At 39.5% G+C, this 21,508-nt stretch overlaps 1 protein-coding gene across 1 annotated transcript in view; it reads left to right on the top strand.

Annotated features, from left to right (window-relative positions):
* The window catches only part of LOC121007839, a 155,219-nt gene that overhangs the window by 90,818 nt on the left and 42,893 nt on the right, over nucleotides 1–21,508 (top strand). The window contains exons 3-6 of the mRNA XM_040440081.1: nucleotides 3,957–3,983; nucleotides 4,202–4,366; nucleotides 8,954–9,096; nucleotides 14,720–14,809. Coding sequence (XP_040296015.1) covers nucleotides 3,957–3,983; nucleotides 4,202–4,366; nucleotides 8,954–9,096; nucleotides 14,720–14,809 — 425 coding nt within the window. The remainder of the gene's footprint in view (nucleotides 1–3,956; nucleotides 3,984–4,201; nucleotides 4,367–8,953; nucleotides 9,097–14,719; nucleotides 14,810–21,508) is intronic.

Raw genomic sequence — 21,508 nt, 5'->3', positions numbered from 1 at the left:
GCAGGTGGTGGAAAGGGCTTGGATGTGCGGTCTGAAGGAGAGGGCAGAATCCAAGGTCACTCCAAGGCAGCGGACTTGATTGACCGGGGAGAGTGTGCAGCCATTGATCGTGATAGATAGGTCTGTTGGGGGGGTTGAGCAAGATGGGGGAAAGAGGATGAATTCTGTTTTATCCATGTTACGTTTCAGAAAGCGAGAGGAGAAGAAGGATGATATAGAAGATAGACATTGTGGGATTCTGGATAGTAAGGTGGTGATGTCTGGACCAGATTTGTGTGTCGTCAGCGTAGGAGTGATACTGAAAGCCATGAGACTCTATGAGCTGTCCCAGGCCAAAAGTGTAGATAGAGAAGAGCAGGGGTCCTAGGACAGAGCCTTGCGGGACACCAACAGAGAGGGAATGAGACGAGGAGGTGGTGCGGGAGTGGGAGACGCTAAATGTCCGGTCTGTGAGGTATGATGTGATCCAGGAGAGGGCCAGGTCAGTGATGCCAAGAGATGAGAGAGTTTGCAACAGAAGGGAGTGGTCAACAGTGTCGAAGGCAGAGGACAGGTCAAGGAGAAGGAGGACAGAGTATTGTTTCTTGGTTTTGACTGTCAGTAGGTCATTGGTGACTTTGGTGAGGGCAGTCTCAGTCGAATGGTGGGGTCAGAAGCCAGATTGGAGGCGGTCAAAGAGGGAGCAGGAGGAAAGGTGAGAGGACAACTCAGAATGGACATGTTGTTCAAGTAGCTTTGAGGCATACGGAAGCAGTGATATGGGGCGATAACTGGACAAAGAAGATGGGTCAAGTGAAGGCTTTTTGCGGATGGGTGTAATGGTAGAGTGTTTAAAAGCAGAGGGGAAGACACCAGAGGTTAGTGATAGGTTGAAGAGATGAGTTAGGGCTGGGATAAACACTGTGGTGAGGTTAGGGATGAGGTGGGATGGGATTGGGTCAAGTGCACAGGTGGTGAGATGTGATCTGGAGAGTAGAGTGGATAGAGTAGAGTCATCCTACTGATTAGAGATGGCCTTGCGGTTCACCCGGCGGTCGTTTTTTGCGGCGAACTTTTCATGTTCGCAATTCGCCGAACATATGGAGATATTCGCGCCCACCATATTCTTTTACATTGTGAAGAACTTTGACCCATGACACATCCATCAGGTGGTACAGGACAGCCAATTGAGACGTTTCAGCACATGGATATACCCCCTACCTTATAAATAAACCTGATCGGGCCCCCATTTTACATTCAGTGTTTTGCCAGTGTAGGGAGAGGTTGCTGTGTGGAGCAGGGACAGACTGTTAGGGACACCAAACGCTAGCTAATAGGGCCACAAAAGTCCTTTTAAGGACTGGAATAGGTGTGCTATCTATATGTGTGATACACAGAGGGGTGCGATATACTTATAATATACTTTTATAATGAGTCAAAAACACATAGATCTATATAGTGATCACCTGGAAGTCAGGGGCCTAGGGGCTTACTAGGGCCATTTTTATATAGGGTAAGGTTCCGGACGGGGTCGCTCTTATCAGGGCGGGTGGTCTGTGGTTAGGCTATCAGGGCCAGAATAGCACCCCCCTGTAGGGAAATATCAGGGACAGTTCTTTGCCCACCCTGTCCTTCAATACCACATCATCATCATCTAGCCAAGGGATAGATGGTTTTTGCTTTCCCTCCGGGATTTATGGATGTGCACTGGAACCCCCCAGATTGTGGTAGGACATATGGTTTCTGATTTGGTGCCACCGAGCACCTGATTTACTGCCGCCGAGCACTTGTTATTGCCGACCACATTTATGCTTTTTGCTTAACTTTAATAATTTAATTTATTTTTATTTCGAGGGATATCTTTTCCATTCACGCGTCCGCAAAATGGGTCCGCGTCCGCATTCCTTTTTAATGGGGCCGGAATGTGCTGTCCGCAACCGCATTTGCGGATCCGCACTTCCGTATCCGTGCTTCCGTTTCTGCAAAAAAATAGAACATGTCCTATTCTTGTCCGCAATTGCAGACAAGATTAGGCATTTTCTATTATAGTGCCGGCGATGTGCGGTCCGCAAATTGCAGAGTGCACATTGCCAGTGTCCATATTTTGCGGATCTGCAAAACACTTACGGACGTGTAAATGGTAGTAACATTGATTTAAGGGTACGTTTTATCTTTATGTATATTCTAATGGATTGCCTTCCTTGTACAATGTTATAATATACTTTCTATGTTAGACGGTATATTATAGTGCATTTGTATTGTGCGGCAGTTGTGTGCGGTTCTGCTGCGATACTGCAGGTAGATAGAGGGACAAACGTTATTGGAACAAATAATTTCTACTAGTGTGATATACCAGTCGTCCCCTGATGCGCGGCCTAGTGTCACAAGGAGAGAAAAGTTTTGGAAGATGGTGAAGGAGTACGTAGCAGACCGTGTCAGCGTCCTCAGTGATCCCTTAGTGCCTTACAACTACTGGGTGTCCAAGCTGGACACGTGGCATGAACTGGCGCTCCACGCCTTGGAGGTGCTGGTCTGCCCTGTCGCCAGCGTTTTGTCAGAGCGGGTATTTAGTGCTGCTGGTGGCATTATAACAGATAAGTGTATCCGCCTGTCAACTGAAAATGCTGACAGGTTGACTCTTATCAAAATGAACAAGGCCTGGATTTCCCCCGACTTCTCTACTGCACCAGAGGAAAGCGGCTGAACATGAAGGCACTTTACATGTGTTGTTTATAATGTACTGAATGCACTGTATTCCCTGCACCCCTTCCACCACAAACAGGGTATATGGTTCAATCTTCCTTTTCTCGTCTTCCTCCTCCATCATATCAACATGCTTATTAGGCTGCCCTCGCTCCTAATGTTTTAGATGGTCAGAACAGCAGCAGACCCTCATCCCTAATGTTTTAGAGGGTCAAATCAGCAGCAGACCCTCACCCCTAATGTTTTAGAGGGTCAAATCAGCAGCAGACCCTCACCCCTAATGTTTTAGAGGGTCAATACAGCAGCAGACCCTCACCCCTAATGTTTTAGAGGGTCAAATCAGCAGCAGACCCTCACCCCTAATGTTTTAGAGGGTCAAATCAGCAGCAGACCCTCACCCCTAATGTTTTAGAGGGTCAAATCAGCAGCAGACCCTCACCCCTAATGTTTTAGAGGGTCAGCTCAGCAGCAGGCCCTCACCCCAATATTTTTGAGGGTCACCAGCAGCAATCAATCCTAATTTTTCAAGGCTGTGTATGACGCCCTCCTTTATGTGTAATAAGGGTGTATTGGAGCGCCGGTTCCTTGTTATGTTTGGCAGCCCTTTCACTTAGTGCACAGGCTTTATGAGTGTAGGAGTCCGACTACCTGAACTATTGTACCACAATGTGACTGAGGCCTCCTTTATGTGATATACAGGTTGTGTCGGAGCGCCTCTTCCTTGTAATGTTTGGCAGCACTTGCACTTTATATACAAGTAAATATACAGGAAGGAATGTTTCCTAACAATTTTTTCTCTAAAATCGATTTTATCTTCGGTTTGGTGCGTATTATTGTCAGTCAGTAAAAATGGCGTACTACTCGGACAGCATCGTTCCCAGCAGCGACCTGGGAGTCCAAGATGCATCCAGACATCCTCCCCATGCTGTTCCCGAACCATTTCATTGGTGTTTCCATCAATTTCTGAACGTTTCCTGTGAGCCAGACGCCCTCCCCTCTTCAGAGCAGGCGCTGCCTGGTGTAATGCTCGGGTTCTCCCATTGACTTCCATTGTGCTCCCAAAGTGTTCTACTCGAGCACCCAAGCACTTTGGTGCTCAATCAACACTACCTCGCTCTGACCAATCTATGAGCTTGCTGTCATCCCTTGACCTCTCCTCTGATAGCTGACCATGGCTTTATTAATTGACTACTTCTCACATAGTTTCATTCCTCGTACTCTTCTTAGCAGATGATGTACGGGTGTAATTTTCATGTCTCGTTTTTTTCTTCCAGATTGGTGTTACACAGAAGAGTCCTGTGGTGAGTCTTTTTTTTTGCACTTGCTATTTTTGTCTCATCCACTCACAGAATGTGATATGATCACTATAAGTGTGCCATCTCGTCAGTGTCACTCCTGTCAAACCCTACAGGTTGCTGTGTCTTTAGTCTTCTCAGTGGCACATTGTGTTCAATCAGATCCATCCATCTTGTTGCCAGCCATGCTGATTACTGCTCTAACTTAAGCGATTACTCCACAGGTCCTACTACATGGACATCATTGGGTTCCTGTAATGGATCAAATCAGTCGCCAATAGATATCCCAGTGGTCTCTGTTCAGTTCAATGGAAGTCTGGGCCAATTTGTGTTCACTAACTACAGTAGAAAGGATGCCTTGAAGACCATGAGCAACACTGGACACACAGGTAGCAATCGCTACAGGAGCAAAAACAGCTCCTCTATGATGACTACTTAACCAATGAACTGTTTTACCATAGCACAGCAGCACTACAGATAGCACTGTGTAGTAAATACCTACTGATCTACACACTGATACTAATCCCTCTGATTACTCCTGTGGGACAAAAAAAAAAAGTAAAAAATAAAACCGTTTCAAGTGAAAAAAAAAAAAGTCCCTTTCCCAAAATAAAACATAAAATTGGAAAAAAAATATAGAAAAAAAGAAAAACAGACATATTAAGTATTGCCGCTTCTGTAACGACCAGCTCCATAAAAACATTTTTTTGTCACCTTATATCACAAAAAGTGCCACACCAAGCGATTAAAAAGTCATATGCCCCCAAAAATAGTACCAATCAAACCGTCACCTCATCCCACAAAAAATGATCCCCTACATAAAACAATTGGGCAAAAAAATAATATGTCTCTCAGAATATGAAGACACTATAAAATCTTATTGCTTTATGTAAAACTGAAACAAACAACCCCAAAAAGTAGCCATATTTGGTATTGTCGTGTCCATAACACCCTGCTCTATAAAAATAGCACATGATCTAACCTGTCAGGTGACCATTGTAAAAAAAAAACAAAAAAAAACGTGCCAAAACAGCTATTTTTTGTTACCTTGCCTCAGAAAAAGTGTAACTCAGAGCAACCAAAAATCACATGTACCCTAAAAGAGTACCAACAAAATTGCCACCTTATCCCGTAGTTTCCAAAGTGGGGGTCACTTTTTTTTGGAGCATCAGGGGGTCTTCAAATGTGACATGGTATCTTAAAATTATCCCAGTGAAATCTGCCCTCTAAAAACCACATGGTGCTTCTTTCCTTCTGCTCCCTGCCGTGTGCCTGTACAGCAGTTTACGATCACATGTGGGGTGTTTCTGTAAACTACAGAATCAGGGTAATAAATATTGAGTTTTGTTTGGCTGTTAATCCTTGCTTTGTTACTGGAAAAAATGGATTAAAATGGAAAATCTGACAAAAAAGTGAAATTCTGAAATTTCATCTCCATTTTCCTTTAATTCTTGTGGAACAACTAAAGGGTTAACAAAGTTTGTAAAATCCGTTTTGAATACCATGAGGGGTGTAGTTTCTAAAATGGGGCAATTTATTGGTGGTTTCTATTATGTTAGCCTCACAAAGTGACTTCAGACCTAAACTGGCCCTTAAAAATTGGGTTTCGGACATTTTCTTAAAAATTTTAAGATTTGCTTCTAAACTTCTAAGCCTTGTAACGTCCCCAAAAAAAGAAAATGTAATTTACAAAATTATCCAAACATGAAGTAGACATATGGGAAATGTAAAGTAATAACTATTTTAGGAGGGATCACTATCTGTTTTAAGAGCAGAGAAACTGAAATTTGAAAATTGCTAATTTTTCCCAATTTTTAGTAAATTTTGTATTTTTGTTATAAATAAAAATGAAATTTTTTGACTCAAATTTACCACTGTCATGAAGTACAATATGTGACGAGAAAACAATCTCAGAATGGCCTGGATAAGTAAGTGTTTTAAAGTTATCCCCACATAAAGTGACACATGTCAGATTTGCAAAAAATGGCCTGGTCTTTAAGGTGAAAAATGGCAGGGTTCTTAAGGGGTTAATAATAATAATAATAATAATAATCCCATTTATTACTCCTGTAGGCGCACAGCACTGATAATAATCCCATTGATCACCCTTGTAAACACACACCCACAGATACTACGGTAATTCCATTGATTACTCCTGTAGTCACATAGCATAGACACTAATCCGATTGATCACCCTTGTAGACATACAACACAGATAGTAATCCCGCTGGATTATTCATGTAGTTTCTAAAATGGGGCAATTTATTGCACAGATACTAATCTCATTGATAACTCCTGTAGGCACACAGATACTAATCTCATTGATAACTCCTGTAAGCACACAGATACTAATCCTATTGATTACTCCTGTAGGCACATAGCTCTGATGCTAATGCCTCTGATTACTCATGTAGGCGCACAGCTCTGATACTAATCTCATTGATAACTCCTGTAGGCATACAGATACAGGAGTTATCAATTAGATTAGTATCTGTGTACCTACAGGAGTTATCAATGAGATTAGTATCAGAGCTGTGCGCCTACATGAGTAATCAGAGGGATTAGCATCAGCGCTATATGCCTACAGGAGCAATCAATAGGATTAGTATCTGGGTACTTATAGGAGTTATCAATTAGATTAGTAAATACACAGATACTAATCCTATTGATTGCTCCTGTTGGCACATGGCACTGATGCTAATCCCTCTGATTACTCATGTAGGCGCAAAGCTCTGATACTAATCTTATTGATAACTCCTATAGGCACACAGATACTAATCTCATTGATAACTCCTGTAGGCACACAGATACTAATCCTATTGATTACTCCTGTAGGCAGATAGCACTGATGGTAATCCCTCTGATTACTTCTGTAGGCACATAGCACTGATGCTAATCCCTCTGATTTCTCCTGTAGGCGCACAGCTCTTATACTAATCTCATTGATAACTCCTGTAAGCACACAAATACAAATCCTATTGATTACTCCTGTAGGCACATAGCACTGATGCTAATCCCTCTGATTACTCATGTAGGCACATAGCACTGATGCCAATCCCTCTGATTACTCATGTAGGCGCACAGATACTAATCTCATTGATAAATCCTGTAAGCACACAGATACTAATTTCATTGAAAACTCCTATAAGCACACAGATACTAATCTCATTGATAACTCCTGTAGGCAGACAGATACTAATCCTATTGATTACTCCTGTAGGCACACAGATACTAATCCTATTGATTACTCCTATAGGCACACATATTCTAATCTCATTGATAACTCCTGTAAGCACACAGATTCTAATCTCTTTGATAACTCCTATAAGCACACAGATACTAATCTCATTGATAACTCCTGTAGGCACACAGATACTAATCCTATTGATTACTCCTGTAGGCACAAAGCACTGATGCTAATCCCTCTGATTACTCCTGTAGGCACACAGCTCTGATACTAATCTCATTGATAACTCCTGTAAGCACACAGATACTAATCCTATTGATTACTCCTGTAGGCACACATATTCTAATCTCATTGATAACTCCTGTAAGCACACAGATACTAATCCTATTGATTACTCCTGTAGGCACACAGATACTAATCCTATTCATTGCTCCTGTAGGCACATAGCAATGCTAATCCCTCTGATTACTCATGTAGGCGCACAGCTCTGATGCTAATCTCATTGATAACTCCTGTAGGCACACATATACTAATCTCATTAATAACTCCTATAAGCACACAGATACTAATCCTATTGATTAGTCCTGTAGGCACAGAGATACTAATCCTATTGATTACTCCTGTAGGCACACAGATTCTAATCTCATTGATAACTCCTGGAAGCACACAGATTCTAATCTCATTGATAACTCCTGTAAGCACACAGATACTAATCCTATTGATTACTCCTGTAGGCACACAGATTCTAATCCTATTGATTACTCCTGTAGGCACACAGATACTAACCCTATTGATTACTCCTGTAGGCACACAGATACTAATCCTATTGATTACTCCTGTAGGCACATAGCACTGATGCTAATCCCTCTGATTACTCATGTAGGCACACAGATACTAATCTCATTGATAACTTCTGTAAGCAGACAGATACTAATCCTATTGATTACTCCTGTAGGCACACATATTCTAATCTCATTGATAACTCCTGTAAGCACACAGATTCTAATCTCTTTGATAACTCCTATAAGCACACAGATACTAATCTTATTGATAACTCCTGTAGGCACACAGATACTAATCCTATTGATTACTCCTGTAGGCACAAAGCACTGATGCTAATCCCTCTGATTACTCCTGTAGGCACACAGCACTAATACTAATCTCATTGATAACTCCTGTAGGCACACAGATACTAATCTCATTGATAACTCCTGTAGGCACACAGAAACTAATCCTATTGATTACTCCTGTAGGCACACAGATTCTAATCCTATTGATTACTCCTGTAGGCACACAGATACTAATCCTATTGATTACTCCTGTAGGCACACAGATACTAATCCTATTGATTGCTCCTGTAGGCACATAGCACGGATGCTAATCCCTCTTATTACTCATGTAGGCGCACAGCTCTGATGCTAATCTCATTGATAACTCCTGTAGGCACACAGATACTAATCTCATTGATAACTCCTGTAAGCACACAGATACTAATCTCATTGATAACTCCTGTAGGCACACAGAAACGAATCCTATTGATTACTCCTGTAGGCACATATCACTGATGCTAGTCCCTCTGATTACTCCTGTAGGCGCAAAGCTCTGATACTAATCTCATTGATAACTCCTGTAAGCACACAGATACTAATCCTATTGATTACTCCTGTAGGCACATAGCACTGAGGCTAATCCCTCTGATTACTCCTGTAGGTGCATACAGTTGATAAGTATACCTATATTTTCTTAGATACATTTGATGGAGTCTTACTTCATGCATTTGTCTTCATAGTTGAAATTGCCATTGGTGACGGAGTCTCAATATCTGGTGCGGGCCTCCCTGCAATTTACATAGCTACTGCATTTCATTTTCACTGGGGAGTTGGCACATCAGGCTCTGAACACAGGCTGTCTGGAAGGCAGTATGCGATGGAGGTAATAGAACAGGCTCACAATTATTCCATTTTTTATGTTCTGCTGGTAAATACATTACATAAAGGGTTCAGGAAGTAATTTTAATGTAAACCTCCATCATGTGGGACTTACTGTTGTCAGTCATGCATTACCCAAATTCTTTATGTGGTTACCAAATTCTAAACAGTTATTTATTGTATATATCTTCCGGCCCTTTTCAGTTAGTAGGGTCTCCACGGGACAATGCAAAAGACCCCGGCCTTTACTGTGACTCACACATAAAAGATGCAGTGTGAATCTAACAGGGTCAATGTTTTTTTCCAGTGAAGATTTAGGGGAGATATTTCTTCGGTTAAAATGCAGAATACAAAAGTGCATGGATTATATACAGGTATGTTCCATACAAGTTTCCATGTTGGGCTAATTGAGGCTTAAAGGGGTCCTCTCACTTCAGTAAATTGTATTTATCATATAGATGCAGTTAATACCAGGCACTTCATAATGTATTGTGATTCTCCATATTGTTTATTTTGCTGGCTTGATTCACTTTTCCATCACATTATACACTGCTCTTTTCCAGGGGTTACGGCCTCTGCTGCAGCGCAGATATGAGGTGGCCAGGACCTGGGGTGCATGTGTGCCTATGAGTGCTCCCACAGTCCCAGCCACCAGAGAGTAGAGGATCTGCTCAGCAGACTGTCTTTTTAGAAAGCAGATGATCCCACCACACGCTTTCTTCAATATGCTTTTACATAGGTCGGGCTAAATCGCATCCTATGTAACAATTGATGTTGTGATAATGAAAGCATATAGAAGAAAGCGAGTGCCGGGGTCATCTGCTGGCCACCAGAGAGGTCAGCGATTTTTCCTACAGTGTGCAAGCACGACCACCACTGCTGGATTGCAGGGTGGTCGTAACCCCTGGAAACGAGCAGTGTATAATGTGATGGAAGAATTAATGAAGCAGCAAAGAAGGCAAAATGGAGAATAACAATACATTAGAAGGTGCCTGATATTAACTGCGTCTGCATGATCGAGGCCATCTGCTGAAGTGAGAGAACCCCTTTAAAGTTAAAGGATTTTATCTAATACAAGGGTCAGCAACCTTTGGCACTCCAGATGCTGTGAAACTACAACTCCCAGCATGCAGACTTACTTGGCTTCTCTTGTAACTCCCACAAGTGAAAGGAGGATTCTGGGAGTTGTAGTTTCAGAACAGCTGGAGTGCTGGAGGTTGACTTTCTCCCTGCAGCTCACGGTCAGACAGCACAGTGCTGCTGTCTGAGAGTGAGCTGTTGAAAAGGACATCCCTGTGTCCGTCCAGGCCCTGCGCCTGCAGGCTCCGGCTGCTGTAAAGGTCACTGCTAAGGGGGTCGAATGCTATGGAGGTCACTGTTAAAGGGGCGGGCTGCTGTGGAGGTCACTGTTAAGGGGGTGGAATGCTGTGGAGGACACTATTAAAGGCTCAGGCTGCTGTAGAGGTCACTGTTAAGGGGGTGGAATGCTGTGGAGGTCACTGTTAAGGGGGTGGAATGCTGTGGAGGTCACTGTTAAGGGGGTGGAATGCTGTGGAGGTCACTGTTAAGGGGGTGGAATGCTGTGGAGGACACTGTTAAGGGGGTGGAATGCTGTAGAGGTCACTGTTAAGGGGGTGGAATGCTGTGGAGGTCACTGTTAAACGGACGGGCGCTGTGGAGGTCTCTGTAAAGGGGGCAGAAAAGGTGGAGGTCACAGTTAAGGGGATTGTCCGCTATGGAGGTCAGTATTAAGGGGAGAGGTGCTGTAGAGGTCACTGTTAAGGGGGCGGGGATATTGTGTAAATAACTGTTAAGGAGAATGGGTACTGTGGAGGTCACTAATAAAGGGAAGGCCGCTGTGGAGGTCACTGTTAAAGAGCACGGGGTGCCTTAGAGGTCACTGTTATAGTGGATAGTGTTAATATCTTTTAATGACACACACAAACATTAAATGAAATACATGAAATATCCCTGTGTGAAGCCGGGTCCTTCTGCTAGTGTTACATATATAAGTAAATGTATATATACAGTAGTTTGGGAAAATGCTGCAGAGTAAGAATGCTTTAAAAATAGAAGCGTTAGTACTTTATATTTTATCAGTTAACAAAATGCAAAGGGGGGCCCATATCATCACTTCCAGGACACCTTGTTTTTCTTTTCACTGAAGATAGTTCTTAATGACATTGGCTATATATTTGGGGTTTTGTCCTGCGGCAGAATGAATGTAATTTTAATCTATTAAGCCTTCGATTTTTGAAAGTATTGTTACTTTGCAGCGTGTTTCCACAACTGCGTAAAGCTTTTGCAAAGTGCTGTCTATATATACGGCCGTCGCTCGAGAGGTGTTATCAGTGATTGATAGTATCCTCTGTGTACGTGTTTATACAGAGATAGCCGTCAGTCACTGATAGTTGTACATGAGGAGGTGTTATCAGTGATAGTATCCTCTGTGTAAGTGTGTATACATAGATAGCTGTCAGTCACTGATAGTTGTACATGAGGAGGTGTTATCAGTGATAGTATCCTCTGTGTACGTGTTTATACAGAGATAGCTGTCAGTCACTGATAGTTGTACATGAGGAGGTGTTATCAGTGATAGTATCCTCTGTGTACGTGTGTATACATAGATAGCTGTCAGTCACTGATAGTTGTACATGAGGAGGTGTTATCAGTGATAGTATCCTCTGTGTAAGTGTGTATACATAGATAGCTGTCAGTCACTGATAGTTGTACATGAGGAGGTGTTATCAGTGATAGTATCCTCTGTGTACGTGTTTATACAGAGATAGCTGTCAGTCACTGATAGTTGTACATGAGGAGGTGTTATCAGTGATAGTATCCTCTGTGTACGTGTTTATACAGAGATAGCTGTCAGTCACTGATAGTTGTACATGAGGAGGTGTTATCAGTGATAGTATCCTCTGTGTAAGTGTGTATACATAGATAGCTGTCAGTCACTGATAGTTGTACATGAGGAGGTGTTATCAGTGATAGTATCCTCTGTGTACGTGTTTATACAGAGATAGCTGTCAGTCACTGATAGTTGTACATGAGGAGGTGTTATCAGTGATAGTATCCTCTGTGTACGTGTTTATACAGAGATAGCTGTCAGTCACTGATAGTTGTACATGAGGAGGTGTTATCAGTGATAGTATCCTCTGTGTAAGTGTGTATACATAGATAGCCGTCAGTCACTGATAGTTGTACATGAGGAGGTGTTATCAGTGATAGTATCCTCTGTGTAAGTGTGTATACATAGATAGCTGTCAGTCACTGATAGTTGTACATGAGGAGGTGTTATCAGTGATAGTATCCTCTGTGTACGTGTTTATACAGAGATAGCCGTCAGTCACTGATAGTTGTACATGAGGAGGTGTTATCAGTGATAGTATCCTCTGTGTAAGTGTGTATACATAGATAGCTGTCAGTCACTGATAGTTGTACATGAGGAGGTGTTATCAGTGATAGTATCCTCTGTGTAAGTGTGTATACATAGATAGCTGTCAGTCACTGATAGTTGTACATGGGGAGGTGTTATCAGTGATAGTATTTTCTGTGTAAGTGTGTATACATAGATAGCTGTCAGTCACTGATAGTTGTACACAGGGGAGGTGTTATCAGTGATAGTATCCTCTGTGTAAGTGTGTATACAGAGATAGCTGTCAGTCACTGATAGTTGTACATGGGGAGGTGTTATCAGTGATAGTATCCTCTGTGTAAGTGTATATACATAGATAGAGGATATTATCACTGATAATACTTCCCCATGTACAACTATCAGTGACTGACAGCTACCGGTCTATACACACTTACACAGAGAATACCTTCAATCACTGATAACACCTCCCTGTGTACAACTATCAGTGACTGACAGCTATCTATGTATACACACTTACACAGAGAATACTATCAATCACTGATAACACCTCCCTGTGTACAGATATCAGTGACTGACAGCTATCTATGTATACACACTTACGCAGAGAATACTATCACTGATAACACCCCCCTGTGTACAACTATCAGTGACTGACAGCTATCTATGTATACACACTTACACAGGGGATACCATCAATCACTGATAACACCTCCCTGTGTACAACTATCAGTGACTGACAGCTATCTATGTATACACACTTACACAGGGGATACCATCAATCACTGATAACACCTCCCTGTGTACAACTATCAGTGACTGACAGCTACCGCTGTATACACACTTACACAGAGAATACCATCAATCACTGATAACACCTCCCTGTGTACAACTATCAGTGACTGACAGCTATCTATGTATACACACTTACACAGAGAATACCATCAATCACTGATAACACCTCCCTGTGTACAACTATCAGTGACTGACAGCTATCTATGTATACACACTTACACACAGAATACCATCAATCACTGATAACACCTCCCTGTGTACAACTATCAGTGACTGACAGCTACCGCTGTATACACACTTACACACAGAATACTATCAATCACTGATAACACCTCCCTGTGTACAACTATCAGTGACTGACAGCTATCTATGTATACACACTTACACAGAGAATACCATCAATCACTGATAACACCTCCCTGTGTACAACTATCAGTGACTGACAGCTATCTATGTATACACACTTACACAGAGAATACCATCAATCACTGATAACACCTCCCTGTGTACAACTATCAGTGACTGACAGCTATCTATGTATACACACTTACACAGGGGATACCATCAATCACTGATAACACCTCCCTGTGTACAACTATCAGTGACTGACAGCTACCGCTGTATACACACTTACACAGAGAATACCATCAATCACTGATAACACCTCCCTGTGTACAACTATCAGTGACTGACAGCTATCTATGTATACACACTTACACAGAGAATACCATCAATCACTGATAACACCTCCCTGTGTACAACTATCAGTGACTGACAGCTATCTATGTATACACACTTACACACAGAATACCATCAATCACTGATAACACCTCCCTGTGTACAACTATCAGTGACTGACAGCTACCGCTGTATACACACTTACACACAGAATACTATCAATCACTGATAACACCTCCCTGTGTACAACTATCAGTGACTGACAGCTATCTATGTATACACACTTACACAGAGAATACCATCAATCACTGATAACACCTCCCTGTGTACAACTATCAGTGACTGACAGCTATCTATGTATACACACTTACACAGAGAATACCATCAATCACTGATAACACCTCCCTGTGTACAACTATCAGTGACTGACAGCTATCTATGTATACACACTTACACAGAGAATACTATCAATCACTGATAAGACCTCCCTGTGTACAACCATCAGTGACTGACAGCTATCTATGTATACACACTTACACAGAGGATACCATCAATCACTGATAACACCTCCCTGTGTACAACTATCAGTGACTGACAGCTACCGCTGTATACACACTTACACAGAGAATACCATCAATCACTGATAACACCTCCCTGTGTACAACTATCAGTGACTGACAGCTACCGCTGTATACACACTTACACAGAGAATACTATCAATCACTGATGATACCAATATCAATATATTTCTAGATTAGGATTTTTTTGTTTCTCTTAGATGCACGTTGTTCACACAAAGGGTGGAATTCAACTGTCAGAAGCTAAACTCGACCCAAGTGGAATTGCAGTTCTAGGATTCTTTATTGATGTGAGTAATACTACTTTGCTCTCTCAACCGTTCGGCAGCTGAGAGTATAATCTATCTGGTATAATAAAATGCAATTCAGTCTCTTTGGTTATCAGAGACCACTGTGTCCATGATATCATACCTATCTAAGGGATGCAAATTCAAAATGAGGAGGAACCAACTGCAAATTAGAAAGTTACATATAAAAATCAGCAAATCAATGCTACATGAATAAAATTCAATTAGAATTTCAAAAAAATTGGGTTTTCCAGAAAAGGAGCCAGATAGCAACCCAATTAACATAAAATTGTTCATAAATGTACTGGCTGACGTTTTTATGTCATAACTTAAAAAAATTCTGTTATCCTGCAAGTTGATCCAGAGGAAGACAAAAGACCCCTGTGAAGCAGAATCCAATTTTCCTCACTTTAGGGAAATAAATTCCTTCCCGACTCCAATCAGACATCAGAATAACTCCCTGGATCAACAACTATTCTCTAGTAGCTATAGCCTGTAATATTATTAAACTCCAGAAATACATCCAGGCCCCTCCTGAACTCTTTTAGTGAATTCACCAGTAGTGAAGCGTCTATATTATTCGTCAAAAAGTGACAGGTACCACGCCCCTTTTATTGTTTACCAAAACCCCTCTCGTCAACACGCCCCTTTCGTCCTCTTGACAGGTCCCCCACCCCTTCGCCTCCTCCCTCCCAAATCTGAATATTGCATGCCTGGACATGTCTAGAGACCGCGTTATATTATTATGGTAGATCCACCCCGCTCATATCTTTTCTGAAATCGGTATACAAATCGGTCACAAACAAAAATTGCGGCGTTTCAATAGCTTTATTGGGCAGATAAACATTATTGGGCAGATAAACAAAGTGCAGAAATACGATGCAATGTTACAGCACATAATGTAAAGAGATACAGCACTTTTACATATAAATTCAAAAATGCCATTAGGATGACTAATCCCCACAGCCGGTTCTATAAATTTAGGCACGACTAATTCCACACAGATAATGCATTAGCTTGACTAATTCTAACAGACCTTTTACATATAAATTTAAGCACGACTAATAGTCTATCTGTTATCTATCTACGCCATATACCCCATCTATCTAAATTCTATATATCAATTTATCTACTTATCCTTCTATCTATTTATCAATTATCTATCTATCTTTCTATCTACCTATCTAATATCTATCTATCTATCTATCTATCTATCTATCTATCCATGTATCCAGACAACTGTCTATCTATCCATCTATCTGTTATCTAACTATGTATCTATACAGTCATATACCCCATCTATCTAAATTATATCTATCAATTTATCTACCTATCTATCCTTCTATCAATTATTTATCTATCTTTCTATCTACCTATCTATACATCTATCTTATATCTATCTATCAATCCATTTATCCATCCAACTATCTATCTATGTATCTATCCATCTATCTGTTATCTATCTATCTATCTATCCATGTATCCAGACAACCTGTCTATCTATCTATCCATCTAGCTGTTATCTATCTACGCTATATACCCCATCTATCTAAATTCTATATATCAATTTATCTACCTATCCTTCTATCTATTTATCAATTATCTATCTATCTTTATATCTACCTATCTATAGTCTATCTATCTATCTATTTATCTATCCAACTATCTATCTATGTATCTATCCATCTATTTCTTATCAATCTATCCATGTATCCAGACAACCTGTCTGTCTATCTATCTATCTATCTATCTATCTATCTATCTATCTATCCATCTAGCTGTTATCTATCTATCTATACAGTCATATACCTCATCTATCTAAATTATATCTATCAATTTATTTACCTATCTATCCTTCTATCTATGTATCTATCTATCCATCTATCTGTTATCTGTCTATCCATTTATCTATCTGTCTATCTATCTGTTACCTATCTATGTATCTATACATCCGTATACACCATCTATCTAAATTCTATCTATCAATTTATCTGTCTATCTATCTATCTATCTTTCTATCTATCAATTATCTATCTATCTATCTTTTTATCTACCTATCTACAGTCTATATTTCCATCTATCTATATATCTTTCCATCTATCTATCTATCTATCTATCTATCTATCTATCTATGGGTATAACTCTCAACGTCACTAACACTCGACTTGTTAATTTTGACAGCTTAAAAGACCTTATGTCGGATTACTCACGCAAACCCGAGACGCAGAAAACAATTGGTATAGAGCAAAACAGCATTTTCATAAATAGAAGCGTTTGGCCATAGAGACAAGACCGTGTCCTAAGACGCTATTTAAGAGCGACATCAGCGGCACACAATTTTCCCCGGAGGCCGATTCTATCTTTCCAATTATAAATATTGACAATACTAATTGATCCTTCAATCTAACTATCTATCTGTAGGACTTTTTCCATGATCTATTATTAAATACAGTATGCCCCTGAAACGTAGATAAATATTTTAATAAAAATCCTATAAACCCCTATCAAGTTATTAAAACTAATAAAAATCCTAATAAATTCTTATTAAAATCCTATAAAACACCTATCAAGGTATTAAAACTAATAAAAATCCTAATAAATTTCTATAAAACCTTTGTCAAGCTGTTAAAACGAATAAAAATCCTAATAAATTCCTATAAAAATCCTATAAAACCCCTATCAAGCTATTAAAACTAATAAAAAGCCTAATAAATTCCTATAAAAATACTTAAAAAACACCTATCAAGCTATTAAAAATCTAATAAAATTCTAATAACAACGTACAGAAATACGATGCAATGTTACAACACATAAATCTAAAGAGATGGTGCACTTTTACATATAAATTCAAGCAGTCATGTTACACCGGTGGTAATATCATAAATTACACAAGTTCCCACATCACATTCCCAGCCTCTAAAACTAATTTAATAAAATAATATCTATTTTAACTATTTATCTACGTATCTATCTATCTATCTATCTATTATCTACCAATTTAACCTATAAAAATCCTATAAACCCCTATCAAGTTATTAAAACTAATAAAAATCCTAATAAATTCCTAGAAAAAACTATAAAACACCTATCAAGCTATTAAAACTAATAAAAATCCTAATAAATTCCTATAAAAATCCTATAAAACCCCTATCAAGCTATTAAAACAAATAAAAATCCTAATAAATACCTACGCAAAAACCTATAAAACCCTATCAAGCTATTAAAACTAATAGAAATCCAAATAAATTCCTATACAAATCCTATAATACCCCTATCAAGATATTAAAACTAATAAAAATCCTATAAAACACCTATCAAGCTATTAAAAACCTAATAAAAATCCTAATAAATTCCTATAAAAATCCTATAAAACATCTATCAAGCTATTAAAAACCTAATAAAAAACCTAATAAATTCTTATAAAATCCTATAAATCACCTATCAAGCTATTAAAATCCTAAAATCATATCTATCTATGTATCTTTCTCTCTACCAATTATCTATCTATATTTCTACAATTATCTATCTATTTATCTATGCATCATCTAACGATTATCTAGCTATCTATCCATCCATTTATCTATCCAACTGTCTATCTGTTATCTATCTATCCATCTATCTGTTATCTATCTTTGTATCTATACATCCGTAAACCCCATCTATCTATCTTTCTATCTATCAATTATCTATCTATCTATAGTATATCTTTCCATCTATCTATCTATCTATCTATCTATCTATCTATCTATAGGTATAACTCTCAACGGCACTAACACTCGACTTGTTAATTTTGACAGCTTGAAAGACCTTATGTCGGATTACTCCCGCAAACCCGAGACGCAGAAAACATTAGGTATAGAGCAAAACTGCATTTTCAGAAATAGGAAGCGATTGGCCATAGAGACAAGACCGTGTCCTAAGATCCTATTTAAGAGCGACAACCGCGGCACACAACTTTCCCGTGAGCAGATTCTATTTTACCCCTTAGGCCTATTTCATAGCAGCTTCTATGACAGAAATTCAACAGATCCACCCATCAGATGTCGGTCAATTTCTACAAGCAACTAACAAATTTACAAAAATAGCAGTGTTTACACATTTGTTACGGGGCGCAGGCAGTATGTTGTACAACCAGCTGTAACAATGAAGAGCCGGAATAGAACGGTTATTTAAAATCTAAACAGCTATCAAAACAGGCCGAAACAGGTAGTATATGTGGTAGTCAGAAACACGGCAATTAAATTTAAAAAATTTCAGCGTCCATTTTGACCCTATTTTTTGGTCACGACGGTCATTTTCTCAAATACCGCAAACATTTTGCTTTGTTACGTAATTATGTTTAATAAAAATCGAAGGCGTACGTGATTTAAGCAAAATATTTGATCACCGCATCTAGAGCAGATACGTAACATTTATAATTGATACGTCTAACATCCTAAAACTAAATGACCAGTGGCACACAACTTTTTCGGGGGTCCGATAACATCTAGCAGACATAGTCGTCTTTTGTCCCGTCACATCCGCGGTGGATGCGACAGAAACAACAGAATTCTGTAACAAAGATATGTAAAACTTCAAAGTAAAGTTACAACGTTAACCAAACTTTCTGTAACAAAGATATGTAAAACAAATAAAAATGTAGGCCGTTTTTTCTTTTGACAGTAAATACACTGTCTTAATTAGTTAAAATTACATAAACCGCTAGGACATACCGATGATATCAGAAACTTAAAAATGTTGCTAAAATGACTGCAAAAGCTAATTTGTGTTAAAGAGGTCTTGTTATCTCTCATGAAGTGTTTTTTTTTTTTACTGAATACTTGCATTCCTCATGAAATAACAAGGCGAGCACAAGAATATTTATGTCAGCTGTTTGTACCTATGATTACATATTTATAAATAACTAGACATTATGCCCGTCACAATAACGGATGTTAGAATTGTCACGCGCGCAGAACGATCAACGCCGTCCCCCACATGCCGTCCGCACAGCCCACCTACCACACCCGAATGCCGGCTGATCAACACCGTCCCCCACACGACGTCTGCACAGCCTACCTACCACACCCGAGCGCCGGCCGATCAACGCCACCCCCCATACGCTGCCCGCGCCTGACAATTCTAACATCCGTTATTGTGACGGGCATAATGTCTAGTTATTTATAAATATGTAATCATAGGTACAAACAGCTGACATAAATATTCTTGTGCTCGCCTTGTTATTTCATGAGGAATGCAAGTATTCAGTAAAAAAAAAAAAAAAACACTTCATGAGAGATAACAAGACCTCTTTAACACAAATTAGCTTTTGCAGTCATTTTAGCAACATTTTTAAGTTTCTGATATCATCGGTATGTCCTAGCGGTTTATGTAATTTTAACTAATTAAGACAGTGTATTTACTGTCAAAAGAAAAAACAGCCTACATTTTTATTTGTTTTACATATCTTTGTTACAGAAAGTTTGGTTAACGTTGTAACTTTACTTTGAAGTTTTACATATCTTTGTTACAGAATTCTGTTGTTTCTGTCGCATCCACCGCGGATGTGACGGGACAAAAGACGACTATGTCTGCTAGATGTTATCGGACCCCCGAAAAAGTTGTGTGCCGCTGGTCATTTAGTTTTAGGATGTTAGACGTATCAATTATAAATGTTACGTATCTGCTCTAGATGCGGTGATCAAATATTTTGCTTAAATCATGTACGCCTTCGATTTTTATTAAACATAATTACGTAACAAAGCAAATTTCCTAACACAACAAAAATGCTTTCACAGCTCTTAAATAACGCTTAGGACATGCCAGAACATGCCTTCGACATGCTTGGACATTCCCTGACGCACTTTGCAAAATGTTTGCGGTATTTGAGAAAATGGCCGTCGTGACCAAAAAATAGGGTCAAAATGGACGCTGAAATTTTTTTAAATTTAATTGCCGTGTTTCTGACTACCACATATACTACCTGTTTCGGCCTGTTTTGATAGCTGTTTAGATTTTAAATAACTGTTCTATTCCGGCTCTTCATTGTTACAGCTGGTTGTACAACATACTGCCTGCGCCCCGTAACAAATGTGTAAACACTGCTATTTTTGTAAATTTGTTAGTTGCTTGTAGAAATTGACCGACAGCTGATGGGTGGATCTGTTGAATTTCTGTCATAGAAGCTGCTATGAAATAGGCCTAAGGGGTAAAATAGAATCTGCTCACGGGAAAGTTGTGTGCCGCGGTTGTCGCTCTTAAATAGGATCTTAGGACACGGTCTTGTCTCTATGGCCAAATGCTTCCTATTTCTGAAAATGCCGTTTTGCTCTATACCTAATGTTTTCTGCGTCTCGGGTTTGGGGGAGTAATCCGACATAAGGTCTTTCAAGCTGTCAAAATTAACAAGTCGAGTGTTAGTGCCGTTGAGAGATATACCCATAGATAGATAGATGGAAAGATATACTATAGATAGATAGATAATTGATAGATAGAAAGATAGATAGATGGGGGTATACGGATGTATAGATACAAAGATAGATAACAGATAGATGGATAGATAGATAACAGATAGACAGTTGGATAGATAAATGGGTGGATAGATAGCTAGATAATCGATAGATGATAAATAGATAGATAAATAGATAATTGTAGAAATATAGATAGATAATTGGTAGAGAGAAAGATACATAGATAGATATGATTTATTAGGATTTTAATAGC

The sequence above is a fragment of the Bufo bufo genome, chromosome 7 (genome assembly GCF_905171765.1).
Source record: "Bufo bufo chromosome 7, aBufBuf1.1, whole genome shotgun sequence".
NCBI classification, from domain to species: domain Eukaryota; kingdom Metazoa; phylum Chordata; class Amphibia; order Anura; family Bufonidae; genus Bufo; species Bufo bufo.
This window is presented reverse-complemented; position numbering and strand designations above follow the sequence as displayed.